This window comes from Nuphar pumila, chromosome 10 (assembly GCF_984573655.1).
Source record: "Nuphar pumila chromosome 10, dmNupPumi1.hap1.1, whole genome shotgun sequence".
NCBI classification, from domain to species: Eukaryota; Viridiplantae; Streptophyta; class Magnoliopsida; order Nymphaeales; family Nymphaeaceae; genus Nuphar; species Nuphar pumila.
The window spans coordinates 92,422,500-92,436,310 of NC_143258.1; the positions used below are offsets into that span (position 1 = coordinate 92,422,500).

At 40.7% G+C, this 13,811-nt stretch overlaps 2 protein-coding genes across 2 annotated transcripts; both read left to right on the forward strand.

Moving 5' to 3' along the window:
• The first annotated feature begins 308 nt into the window (after positions 1–308).
• Positions 309–1,318, forward strand: LOC149827366 (chlorophyll a-b binding protein 3C, chloroplastic-like). Its single transcript, XM_090019313.1, has one exon. The coding sequence runs from the start codon at positions 375–377 to the stop codon at positions 1,170–1,172; it is 798 nt and encodes a 265-aa protein (XP_089875439.1). The 5' UTR covers positions 309–374; the 3' UTR covers positions 1,173–1,318.
• A 2,379-nt stretch (positions 1,319–3,697) lies between these two features.
• Positions 3,698–4,696, forward strand: LOC149827367 (chlorophyll a-b binding protein 3C, chloroplastic-like). The gene has a single exon (XM_090019314.1). It carries the CDS (start codon positions 3,752–3,754, stop codon positions 4,547–4,549), a length of 798 nt encoding a protein of 265 aa, XP_089875440.1. The 5' UTR covers positions 3,698–3,751; the 3' UTR covers positions 4,550–4,696.
• The last annotated feature ends 9,115 nt before the right edge of the window (positions 4,697–13,811 follow it).

Below are 13,811 nucleotides of genomic sequence, written 5' to 3' on the forward strand. Positions count from 1 at the left end.
CATGCAAAACCCAACACTTGGATAGTTCGATGTTATTCGACTAAGGCTATACAGTTGGCCTGGTAAATTTTAAAGGCCATATTTTTTAACTTTTATATCACGATAAGTTGAAAATATAGCGGTATACCTAAGCTATCACAATCTCAATCTCAACGGTCAAAGAAGTGAGCGGTCATGATTGGTTCCCAGAACTCCACAAATCAAATTAACCAATCACAAAACAGATATTGATTTCATTGGATAAGCACAGCAGGGACCGCAACCCCTCCGCTGCACATATAAATTGCACCACCAGGTCTCACCTTCAAGCACCCAACTCACTCCGCCCCCCTAGAACCAACACACCACCTACATCCCCTCCTTTCAAGAAGAAGATGGCCACCATGGCTCTCTCCTCCCCTACCTTAGCCGGCCGGGCAGTGAACCTCTCCCCCTCCACCTCTGAGTTCATTGGCAAGGGCCGCGTCACCATGAGGAAGACAGTGGCCAAGCCCAAGCCTGTCTCCTCCGGCAGCCCGTGGTATGGACCAGACCGAGTAAAGTACCTTGGTCCCTTCTCCGGCGAGTCCCCTTCCTACCTCACCGGTGAATTTCCCGGGGACTATGGCTGGGACACCGCCGGTCTCTCGGCTGACCCGGAGACCTTTGCCAAGAACAGGGAGCTCGAGGTGATCCATGCTAGGTGGGCTATGTTGGGCGCCCTCGGCTGCGTCTTTCCCGAGTTGCTTGCTAGGAACGGAGTCAAGTTTGGCGAGGCTGTATGGTTCAAGGCTGGGGCTCAGATCTTCAGCGAGGGAGGCCTTGACTATCTGGGCAACCCGAGCTTGATCCACGCTCAGAGCATCTTGGCGATCTGGGCCACACAGGTCATTCTCATGGGTGCGGTTGAGGGGTACCGCATTGCCGGTGGTCCTCTTGGGGACGTGACCGACCCGCTTTACCCGGGTGGCAGCTTCGACCCATTGGGTCTGGCTGACGACCCCGAAGCGTTAGCGGAGTTGAAGGTAAAGGAGATCAAGAATGGTAGGCTTGCCATGTTCTCCATGTTCGGCTTCTTTGTTCAGGCCATCGTGACCGGCAAGGGTCCGTTGGAGAACCTGGCGGACCACTTGGCTGACCCAGTCAACAACAATGCGTGGGCCTACGCTACCAACTTCGTCCCTGGGAAGTGAACTCCTTGAGAAGATCAAAAGTTTGTAAAATGTAAATGATTGTGATCTTTCGGATGTGTAAAGTGGACTGTGCTATTTTTGTTGTCTTTATTCGATTAGAAATCCAATGAAAAGCAAAAACCTGGGAAGGCAAAATTCTCACAAAACTGTTTGGTTTCTACATGAAATTAAGGTGTTGTATCCAATCTCTATTGTAACAAGACGTGGCCTTATGGTGAAGGGTACTAAAATCCTACAAATAATGTGTCCATGGCTGATGGCTCAACTTTGGCATAGCTGGTCAAGACTAGAAATTAACCATAAATTATAGCAGTTGGTGATGACTACAAACTAGAAAAACAAAGAAAACTAGTTTGGTGTTTTTCATGATCTTCAGCAATAAAAACTGATATGATAACAATATATGTATCGGAAAAGTGATAGCTGCCTACAACTTGATCCTACCGCCCCTGAATAAGTGTTTTTAGTTCATTTTAAGCAAATCTGACCTCAAAATGTGTTTGGCATGGTTGATTTGGTAGGAAATGATACTTGGGTCATATTTTTTAATAAAAAATATGATTTTTAGCATTGAATATTTTTAAAGATTATAGACCGTCAATTTTTAAATCTTTTAAAAACCCACTTGAATGTCAGAATTGGACGATCCAAGAGTAGATTCCTATAAAATCAAGCATGTAGATTACATCTGTATGGTCAGGTTTTAGAAAAAACAATAGAAAAAGTCATTCCAGAGTATGCTCTCTCTCTCTCTCTCTCTCCCTCTATATATGTTCAATTTTATATATATATATATATATATATATATATATATATATATATATATATATATATATATATATATATATATATATATATATATATATATTTATAATTGAACATATTGGGCCCCATTTCTCGTTAAGGAACTGGAAATGAGAGGATGAAGAGCCATGAGCGGAAGAGGAGAAGAATAGCAATACAAAAAGCTAGAAGAGATGAGTGACTAATCCTAGCACTAATTAACTCTGAGATCAACGGTTTAGCAGTAGCAGATTTTATTAGAGTCTGGACCTATACATATCTGGGTCCAACAGGTTCGGACAGGCTCAAACTTATGCGAGCTCAACCGAGCTCGAGCTTACACGAGCTGAGACGGTATACCAAACTCTGCTTGTTTGCAAAACCGAGCCTATACCTTATGTATAGGCTCGACTCATTTAGTGACATGCCGCACATGAGTCGGGCTTAGACTGAGCCAAGCTCGGGCTAACCCTACTCGTTGTGCACCCTTCATTACCTATGTTGTTGAGATGTGCCAATTCCATCTTCATATGGTATCTTTGCAAGACCACTACTCCCATACAACATATTGCTAGGATAAAAGCAACGTATTGCTCCTAAACAAATGAAAATATTGGAGAAATCACAATGCACAGATCCCAAAAAACAGGTGCTGGAGAAACTGCAATGCACCATGCTCCCAAACGGTAGAGGCTGTCATGGTATCCACAATGCACCTCCCATACAAGTAGGGATGTCAATGGGTCCGGTTTACCTGGACCAACCCTATAGGGTCTGGGTATGGTGACAAATAAGAACACCCGACAAAGATCCTAGTCCAGAACCGAAGGTCCAATTAATACATGAATCCAGGTATAGTTTGTAGAATTTTATACCAGAACCAGGACTGACCCGAGTTTCGATTAAGACACATAAATTTTTAATGTAAAACTTTGAAATCCAAAAAAGAAAGGTACTCCATGTTTTAAAAAAATCAGCAAAAAATACATTTTGATAGAAACATTTGGAAAAACTACATTTAGAAAAATACTTTTCAAAAAACTTTGGATCACAATTGGCCTTGAATTTGAATCCCATAGTTCTTATATGCTAACTTGATTTTCAGAGAAACACCTCATATATATGTTAATTTCTTTGATTTTATTTTAGATAATTAAAAACGAATTAAATCTATCTATTTGACACATTTTTTGTAACTCATTTTGTTGTGCCGTTTCCCTTATTTCTCACCAACAATCCTGTAATTAGTTTGCAATTCCAGATTACCCAAATTTAAACTTTTACATCCACATCTATTCCAATTTGGATAACATGCAAAACCAAACACTTGGATAGTTAGATGTTATTCGAGTAAGGCTATACAGTTGGCCCGGTAAATTTAAAGGCCATATTTTCAAATTTTATAGCACGATAATTTGAAAATATAGAGATATACCGAAGGTAGCACAAATTAAGTATATATATAAATATAAGTTAGCAAATTTATCAAATTATCAAATAAAAATCACTATAAAAATTATTACACCATCAATATCTGTGACTACGTGTACAAGCAATGAACCGTACTCATCCCTCAACCTCAACGGCCAAACAAGTGAGCGGTCATGGTTGGTTCCCAGAAGTCTACAAATCAAATCAACCAATCACAAAAGAGATATTGATTTCATTGGATAAAAACAGCAGGGACCGCAACATCATGGCTGCACATATAAATTGCACCACCAGGTCAAGCACCCAACTCACTCCACTTCCCTAGCACCAACCCACCACCTACATCCCCTCCTTTCAAGAAGAAGATGACCACCATGGCTCTCTCCTCCCCTACCTTCGCTGGCCGGGCAGTGAATCTCTCCCCCTCCACCTCCGAGTTCATTGGCGAGGGGCGCATCACCATGAGGAAGACCGTGGCCAAGCCCAAACCCGTCACCTCTGGCAGCCCATGGTATGGCCCAGACCGCGTCAAGTACCTTGGTCCCTTCTCCGGCGAGTCCCCTTCCTACCTCACCGGTGAATTCCCCGGAGACTACGGCTGGGACACCGCCGGTCTCTCAGCTGACCCGGAGACCTTCGCCAAGAACAGGGAGCTCGAGGTGATCCATGCTCGGTGGGCTATGTTGGGCGCCCTTGGCTGCATCTTCCCTGAGTTGCTTGCTAGGAATGGAGTCAAGTTCGGCGAGGCTGTATGGTTCAAGGCCGGTGCTCAGATCTTCAGCGAGGGAGGCCTTGACTATCTGAGCAACCCGAGCTTGATCCACGCTCAGAGCATCTTGGCCATCTGGGCCACGCAGGTCATTCTCATGGGTGCGGTCGAGGGGTATCGCATTGGCGGTGGTCCTCTTGGTGAGGTGACCGACCCGCTTTACCCTGGTGGCAGCTTCGACCCATTGGGTCTGGCTGACGACCCCGAAGCGTTCACGGAGTTGAAGGTGAAGGAGATCAAGAATGGCAGGCTTGCCATGTTCTCCATGTTCGGCTTCTTTGTTCAGGCCATCGTGACCGGCAAAGGTCCGTTGGAGAACCTGGCGGACCATTTGGCCGACCCAGTCAACAACAATGCCTGGGCCTACGCTACCAACTTCGTCCCTGGGAAGTGAAGTCCTTGAGAAGATCAAAAGTTTGTAAAATGTAAATGATTGTCATCTTCCGGATGTGTAAAGTGGACTGTGCTACTCAAGCACGCCATTTTTTTTTGTCTTTGGTATTCGATTAGAAGTCCAATGAAAAGCGAAATTCTCTGCAAACCGTTTGGTTTGTACATGGAATTGAAGTGTTGTATCCAATCTGTATTGTTTAGATTATGTATGAAATGGGCATGGGAATTAGTGCTCTATCAACTAGGTCTAGAAAATGAACCGTGCAGGTCATAGCTTGGCTAGGTTCGGCTCATCCTGAACTCATTCATGATGGGATTGTATAGATGACCATCCAAGCCACGAGTTGCTCGTCAAGCGTAAACAGGTCAAGCCCAAACACATGCAGGTTGTTCAGCTCAGCTCGTCTCATCTTTTATATATAACATGCAAAATTTAATTTTACATATATCTCAGAAAATAGTTTTTTACAGTTGGTGAGAGTACTTGGCTGGTAAAAAAAAAGGTCTAATGTTCAAATCCCCATTATTTTTTAGATACAAAAAATAGCAGCACTTTTTAACACGAGCTAGATCGTGCCCGGAATAGTTAGGTACACACCCGAGCCCAATCCTGCAGTACTCCCATCATCAACCATTGCTCCAACTTCCTTGTTGAGGTGTGCCAATTCCATCTTCATTGTAGCATCCTGGCAAGACCACTACTCCCGTCCAACATATTGTTGGGATAACCACAATGTATATATATATATATATTGTTTTTGATAGGTAAGCTGGGGTTAAGTTATACAATGTACCACTGGGTTTTGAACTTGCAACGTCCCAACACAAGGTGACGTGCACTGACAGTTATACAATGTACCACCGGATAACCTCAATGTATTGCTCCTAAACAACCGAGGATGTTGGAGAAACCAATGTTATCAGTATCGGTATGGGCCCTGAATCGTTTGGCCACCAACTCAGCTGTATCGGCCGATACCAATACTCAAGTGAATCGTTCTGTATCAGCTCAAAAATAATAAAAAATTATTATGTGTCAGTCATAATGTGACGTGTTAAAACTATTTAAATAATATTAAAAAATATATAAAAAATACTTTTTCGTATTTCTTACATTTTATTAAAAGTAGCCAATTCAAGGGTGAAGGGTATCGATTTTCTGCCGAAAGAGCTGTTTTCCGTATATGTGAACATAAAGACTTACGATCACTGTTTAGAGAGAGGGTGGTGTATGTTCGCCCCCGATGATTCACTGAATCCCACGTCTGTGTTCGGGGGTCTGAATGAGCACCACGTATACAAGCACATGGGGCTCGTATTCCCGTGTATGTTGACATCACTTAGCATTGGAGTCTCGTGTGGTTGCAAAGACTTAAGTACCCTTTCTTGTTATTCTTCTCATAAAGCGATGGTTTGAGAAAATGACAAAAATGCCTTTCATTCAAAAAAGAAAAAAAAATAGTTCAAAAAAAGGACAAACATGTCCTCCATCCAGAAAGTCGAGGATGATGTTGACTCTTCAAAGTCTACACAACGAAACAAACCTTAATCGTTTCGCCAATGGTGATCTGGCGAAGCGATGGTGAGCCGACGATCCGATGGTCATCCGACCAAACAAACCTGAGCCATCAAAAATGTACGTTTAAACTTTTCATCGTCATCTTCTTCTTCTTCCTTCTCCGTAAAACACTGTAAAACCCTCTCTCTCTCTAAAGAAGAAATCAAGGGAGGCAAAGAGTGAATTCCCCCTGGAGAAGGCCATGAACATCAACCCTCTCACACTCTCTCCCTTCTGTCTCTACTTCTGTGCACATCCAACAAACAATCCTACATTGCTCCATCAAATACCGACTGACCTGCACACTGACTCTAGCATCGTTCAACTTGATGAGTTGTGGAGCCTCATTCATAGTTTTTGCCCTTATAGGAGGGGGTTTGGGGGCTCCTCCCAACGTGGGTAACATCATTCAACTTGATGTGTTGTGGAGCCTGATTTAGAGTTTTTTCCCTTACAGGAGGGGGGTTCGGGGCCTTCTAAAAGTGATTTGTAGTATTATCGGGCTTTCCTACAACGATTTGTAGTATTTTCGGGTCTTCAACGAGCCCCACAATGATTTATAGTGTTATCCGACTTTTCAACAGCGATTTGTAGTGTCTTCCACAAATCACTATAGTGATTTATAGTGTTTTGGGGTCTCCAACGAGCCCCACAGCGATTTATAGTGTTGTTGGATCTTACTATAGCGATTTGTAGTGTCTTCCGCAAATCACTATAGCGATTTGTAGTGTCTTCCGCAAATCACTATAACGATTTGTAGTGTTATTCAGTAAGCAAATCGCTACCTGAATTAGGACAAACTTGTCAGGGTCATATTTCCCTAACCAAAGGTCATATTTCAAATCTGTAAAAAATGGTGTCTTTGTTATTGAGTCTAGTTTATTCCTGTAAATTTTCAGCGATTTTTATTGTCATTTAATTCACCAATTTAACTAAAAACCAGATCCCTATTATTTTGTGTTATTTGGGTTGCACAACACCATTCTCGCTTGACATCCACATCTTGATTCTGACATGCTCATTGTTGGATTTTTCATTGATTTCTTCCAACCTTGCTTGGAACAAACATATGTCTTTCTCACCATGACACCCTATGCATTTTTTGACCATGACACCCGGGACCCATGCCGGGGGGAGCCCCCGGACCCCTCTTCTGTAAAGGTAAAAACTCTGAATAAGACTCCACAACGAATCAAGTTGAACGATGCTACCCACGCTGGGAGGAGCCTCCGAACCCCTCTCTTGTAAAGGCAAAGACTCTGAATCAGGCTCCACAATGAATCAAGTTGAACGATGCTATCCACGCTGGAAGGAGCCCCCAAACCCTCCTCCTATAAGGATAAAAACTCTGAATCAAGCTCCACAACGAATCAAGTTGAATGATGCTACCCACGCTGGGAGGAGCCCTCAGACCCCTCTTCTGTAAGGGTAAAAACTCTGAATCAGACTCCACAAATCTTCAAGTTGAATGTTGCTACTCACGCTGGAAGGAGCCCCCAAACCCCTCTCCTGTAAGGGTAAAAACTCTGAATCAGGATCTATAACTCATTTAGTTGAATGATGCTACCCACGCTGAGAGGAGCCCCCAAACCCTCCTCCTATAAGAGTAAAAACTCTGAATCAGGCTCCACAACAGTCAATGTGCAGGTCAGTCAGTGCTTGATGAAGCAATGTAGGATCTTCTGCTGGATGTGCACAGAAGCAGAAAGAAAAGGGAGAGAGAGAGAGAGCGAGGGTTGATGTTCATGGCCTCTTTCAGGAGAGATTTCTTTCTCGGATAATCCTGCAGTGCAGAGACTGGGTCTTAAATAATCATCTTCGGGGCACTTAAGTCTTTACAATCACTCCTTTTCTAGAATCGATATTTTTTTGGCACCAATGGAGGAGAGGGTACTTAAGTCTCTGCAATCGCATCAAACTCCAATGCTAATTAATGCTGACAAACATGGGGATACGAGATGCACAGGCTTAAATACGTGGTGCTCTTTGGGAACCCCCGAACATGAGATGGAGCTACCGGCCCTGTTCGGGGGGGGGACATATAACCTGCTTCGCTGTTTAGATGGTGCAAACTCGTGGCACACCCTTTGCCCCCAAGAGTCATGAAGCTTTAGCTGAGCAAGAGCATATCCCTTTTCCTCTAACATCACCGGATGTTAAAGGCCCACTCCAACGCCCTTGCTGTATACACTTCCAGAAGATGCTTGAGGCCCTCCCGAACCCTAAACCGGCAAGGTGATGTTTAATGATGAATAAAATCAACTAGGCATACTGCTGTTGATGTGGATAGTGCAGTATATTTAAATTCTTGTTTTCCTTTTGGATCCCATAGCCCTGTTACTTTTTGTATATGGTTAAGGGAAACAATGACGTGGTTTGGATTGCAATATAGAAGAACTGTGGAATATATGGTTGATTATTCTGAATGCATTAGGACTTAGTTATGAAGAAAAGAACTGGACTAGCCTTAGCGTGTTTAGAAGACTAGATGTATAATGCTTTTTAAAGTTGGATTTGTTGTAATCCTATCTTTATTTTCCATCACAAGGTTGTCTTATGTCGTCATGAATACGAATTTATGAATGTTAAGGGCTCAAAATTTGATATTTTGTTTTTTTGCATGTGTGTTAAGTCCAATTATTCATCATTTTTTTTGTGGTAAAAATGTCAAATATATGTTTTTAATTAAAAGTTTAAAACTTGTATTTCTAAAGTTTTATATTACTGAGCTTCTAATAAAGTTTTTAAATTTTATTTTGCTATTTTTATTTTTATTTTTATTTTTTGACATACAATATGATATCATGAATCTGCATCTTAGACCTTTCTCATGCGTGTGTGTGTATGTACGTGTATTTTTCTTTCAAAGGAACTTTCTAATATGTGTTATGATATGCTTTTCAGTCATTGTCAAAAATAACAAATCTGCACAAGGCACCTTACTTATTGCATGAATTATACAAATCTTGATTAAATTACAACATGCATGTTCAACTTGCAGATATATTAATTGTCGGTGCAACATATGATTTGTCTTTATCTTTCTTATAAATATGTAAACATAAATATCTCTTTGTTGATAAATAAATTTAGAAGCTTACATTTTAAATAAAAAAAATCTCTTTTAAAATGATTTGGAGACGCTGTTCAAACTTTGACATCCCTTCGCTAAAGGGAAGGTAAAGCCAAAAAATGTCTTTTGATCTCGTAGCACAACTCAAACAATGAATAATGAAAATGAACAAAAAAAATGTGTTAGAATATGCTTTAAACTAATGAAATTAACTAAATGAATAAAAACCAATAAAAGAATGGAAAGGGAAAATAGATAAACATACACACTTTTTTCGGAACTTGGGTCCGTTTTAGGCTTCTTTTCGTCTTTTTTGTCCATTCAATAGTACTTCTACAGGAAAGTGAGGGTTTTCCGTAGTTGTTCTGGCAAAACCTTCATGCAAGTGAGGAAGATCGAAGAGAAGAGTTTCAGCGGTTTTGCGTTTGTTCTTCTCAGTGTCAGAGCTAGGACGTCTTTCTTTCTCCCCTGATCATAGGGGCGTATCCCTATTTATAGGCGCACAGAATAGATCTAAATCATGAGATTTTTTGGGTTCAGATATGATTTAAATAGATCCGTACTCATCCCGAATAAGAGATGAGGTTAACTGAGAGGAGTCATCTCTGGGAGAAAGATTATCTGGGAGAGAATACTCTCTCAGAAATATGTAAAAGTGATAGGAGATGAGGCGAATGTGTCTCATTTGCTCAAAATGATTGAACGACTAAATTGGTAGATGGACGACTAAACAAATTTGGTCGTTCTCTGGAGACAGGATAAACCAAATAATGGATGGACTAGGCTGTTGAACCGAGATAGTCATTCAGGGACAAATGGCTAAACTGAGATAGCAGTCCGGAAGAGTCAAGGCAAATATTGGATCGGCTGGACAGTTGAACTGAGATAGTTGTCTATTCGGTGGACGATTGAACTGCTTTAGCCATCCAATAAATTTTTTGAGTTTTCGCATGTTGTCCTCTTTGTGAACTCCAATATGCAGCTTGATTCTTCCAAAAACATTAGTATTTTGGGCATCTTGGAAAAAATTTGGTGTCTACATACAATATGTAGATACCAATCTTCATTATTGTAAATAGTACATTGTGTTGATCTTACTTATTTCTTCAAACATATTTATCCCAAAACTGATTATCTCTTCTTGGATTCACTATAATCTTCTTGTTGGGAAATGGAAGCTACATTTGCTGGTGAGCAAGGCTCTACCATTGATTCTGCTGTAAGAATTGCATACATATATGGGGTCGTAGGACTTAATTTTTAGATAAATGACTTTATCATAGTAGTTTGTTTTTATTAGTTTCTTGCTTTCATCTGTCTCATCATTAACTTGATAATTTAAGCTCTATTTGTGAACTTGGCATAAGAAGAAATTGAGTATTTAAAAAAGTGAAAGCCCTTCAATTCCTGAAATTGGTGGTATTTGCCAACTCTGCTTTTAGGTGCAAAATACAAAGGAGTAAACAAGTACCTTCTGAATTCCTGAAATGCTTTTTCGGTGCCTTTCTCTAAACAACCTTTGCCGTGTTTGACAAAATTCAAACCCCAATCATAAACTCCTAGACTACCAATGACCCACTCCGGATAGTGCTTATGAGCTTTATTTGAGTTTTAGGCAGCTAAGTTAGTCTCTACTTATTCATGTTTTGTATTCTGGAAAACATCCATAACTTTGTGGTTTATTCTACCAATTGATTGCAAAAAGTTGTTGAGCATAAAGAATTGTCTTGGAAGTCATAATATTATGTTTCTGTGCATACTTGATACTCCTAAGGTTGAGCCTCGGGTGAGGTACCTTAGCCAAGATAGGCCAGGTTTGGCCGCCTACTGCAGCATGAGACCGATAAGAATTGGGCCAGACCCGGCTCAACTAGTAACGGGCTGGGCTTGAGTAGGGCCAAAATAAGATCTCATTGGAACCTAACCTGACATACCTAGGTCTCAACCTGGTAAGAGCCAGGCCCAACCCAAATCTGATAAGAGTTGTGTCGGCTTCGACAGGCCTGGGTCTGGGTTTGGTGTCGGGTTGGATTGTGATAATTTTATTTTATATGGACAAATAGTAAAAATAGTGTAAATGAAAATTTTGAAAATGCTAGTAGAAATATACTTAACATTAATAAGTTGGCATGTAACTGCATGCCATGGAAAATCTCAGCCAATATAAAATAATTCAGAGAAGATCCTACACAGAAAATCAAGCTTATTAGAACAATTTATGGATCAAATCTACAAAGTAATTAATAAGGTAACTCCTGGAAAGGTTTTTCTTGTTGGATACTCAATGGGTGCGAGAATGGCACTATACATGGCCCTAAGACACAGTGAGAAGGTTGGTTGTGACGTTTGTGATATTTCTTTTTTCTATGTCATATCTGAGGCATATTTCTTGTTTCTTAGTGGCTTTTATTTCTTGAAAGGTTGCCAAAGCTGTAATAATATCAAGAAGTTTATGCTTAAGGGAACCAGGGATGAGGAAGTATCTAGCTGCTCATGATGAAGCACAAGCATCTTACCTTGCTGCACATGGACTGAAGCGTTTTCTGGAGTCCTGGTATGCAAGTGATCTTTGGGATAAGTGACTGCTTTACACTAAAAACCATTTCTTCTCCTGTATTCACCTAATTAAATAAGAACAAAGTAATTGTTCATTGTGTCATTGAAGTTCTTCCTCATCAGTTGTTGAAATATGTTGTTTCTTATTGGTACCTTTTATGCCTTCTATGGTCTTAATTGAATCTGTAAACAGATCTGTAGCAGTTAGACCTACTTTTGTATCGCTTACATTCAAGTCAAAGATGATCTTGATAGACAACACACACTAGTAGTTATGACTTACTCAGTTTGATGTTGTGGTTGAGCCTAAAGCTTGTGATGACAAACTTGGCTGTTACAACAAAAAGATTGTAACAAAGCCTGTATGGTATTTCAAAATTTTTAAGAGACAAAAATGTGGTTAACCTGGCAAGACCTTTAGACAATGTTAACAAGTACACACATTTTTTTAGCCTCTTACATATTTTGAAATACCATGGTGGTTCCAAATATCAATCGTTACCTCTAGAGTTAATTAAGCAAGTTTCAAGTAACAGACACATTTGTTTGCTGTACTTGTGGAATATAACGTATCTTTTAATATTCATTTTAGATGTACTCAGATGCCCTTGGTGGTGAAAGCTAATTTCAGGAGTCACTATGGTACTTCAGAGGACTTTTTGGTGCAAAAGATGTGGTGAACTCGTTAACGTCCACTAATTGTGTGCTATAATATTGAAAATTGATTTTGTTTCCTTTGTTTTCCCTTCTGGAAATATAGCTTGTTTGATTAGGCTCTATGGCGCCAAGGGCTAGAGATGAACATACCAATTATGAAGGTAAGTAAGCTAGGGGTGTGTTTAGAATGCGCCAACCTTTTATACCCTGATTGAGGTTAATTTATAATGGCTATAACAAGTCATACAAAAGGTTCAATTGTGAATGTTCTTTATTGTAGCATGGTGTTTCATGTTGTATATTGATTGTGCTTAAACACAATATACGACACAATTATTTATTTGGGTTGCAGGAACCAATGAGGATGATGACAGGATCCACTGTGCTGAATTTGTTACCAAACCAAAGGCTCATTTGGTTCCTGAGAACCTAGGCAGTAACCGTCTGTCTGCACTTGCTGTTGGTTGTTGCTTATGGGGACCCTTCAGATTCTGACGAGGATGTTGACCAAACTGAGTTTGCTGTACACACTGAAAACCCAGCATCTGGCGGTGCTTCTGATACTTTGTCTTTAAGATCTAATTCTCTTGATGAAATTTCAGTTGGCAGTGATAATCTACTTATGAAAATCCCACCAGACCAAGGTGGAACTGCTTCAGAATTCGATCAAGTTGTCTTAAAATCTCCTCAAAATGCAGTTGCTTCTGAAAATTTTAAAGTTAAAGGTGATTCAGAGAAGGTAACTGGAATCTCAGAGGTCAAGGTGGAGAAACTGGATACTTCAGAATGTTTCTCGAAGGCATGCTTGTAAAACTTTGTGCAGATTGAGTCAAATTCTTCAGTTAATATTCATGACTCGACGGCAACATCCCAGAACATGATGACATCTGATAAAAAGGTGCCATGTAAGGAATCAGTTGGCAATTCATTCGATGAAGGTGAACTAACTACAGTGCTGTGTGGAGAGTTCAACACTACAGCAAATGGTGAAGTATTTCAAGCTATGTCACAGGGATTCCGCCAACTAGGTGCTGCACCCGCATCGACGCGACGCGACGCGATGCAGGTGCATGTGCAGGTGCGTAGTGGGACCTTAGATTTATGATCCATTTTAGAAGGCAAAAGACCTTGATCGAGGTCTCTCAAATTCTTTAGCGTAGAAGTTTGGTCTTGTTGAGCTATGTTCCTAAATTCTTCTCTCTTCTTTGATCTTGTTTGCGGCGCCACTTGTGAAGTGTGTGCTTGTGATTGTTCTTTACTAAAACACCACACTATTACAAGGATGAAGGGAGAGGGGGGGGTCGTCTAAACTTTAGCTAGGTTAAAAGTTCTCAAAACAAGATAAAACTTGAACTCCTCTCACACACTGATTACAAGGGAGGCTGCTGCCTTCTAGGCTACACTCAGCCTTAACACAAT

Coding starts and splice junctions, on each gene's coding strand:
- LOC149827366 (XM_090019313.1), top strand. CDS start 375: ATGGCCACCATGGCTCTCTCCTCCCCTACCTTAGCCGGCCGGGCAGTG.
- LOC149827367 (XM_090019314.1), top strand. CDS start 3,752: ATGACCACCATGGCTCTCTCCTCCCCTACCTTCGCTGGCCGGGCAGTG.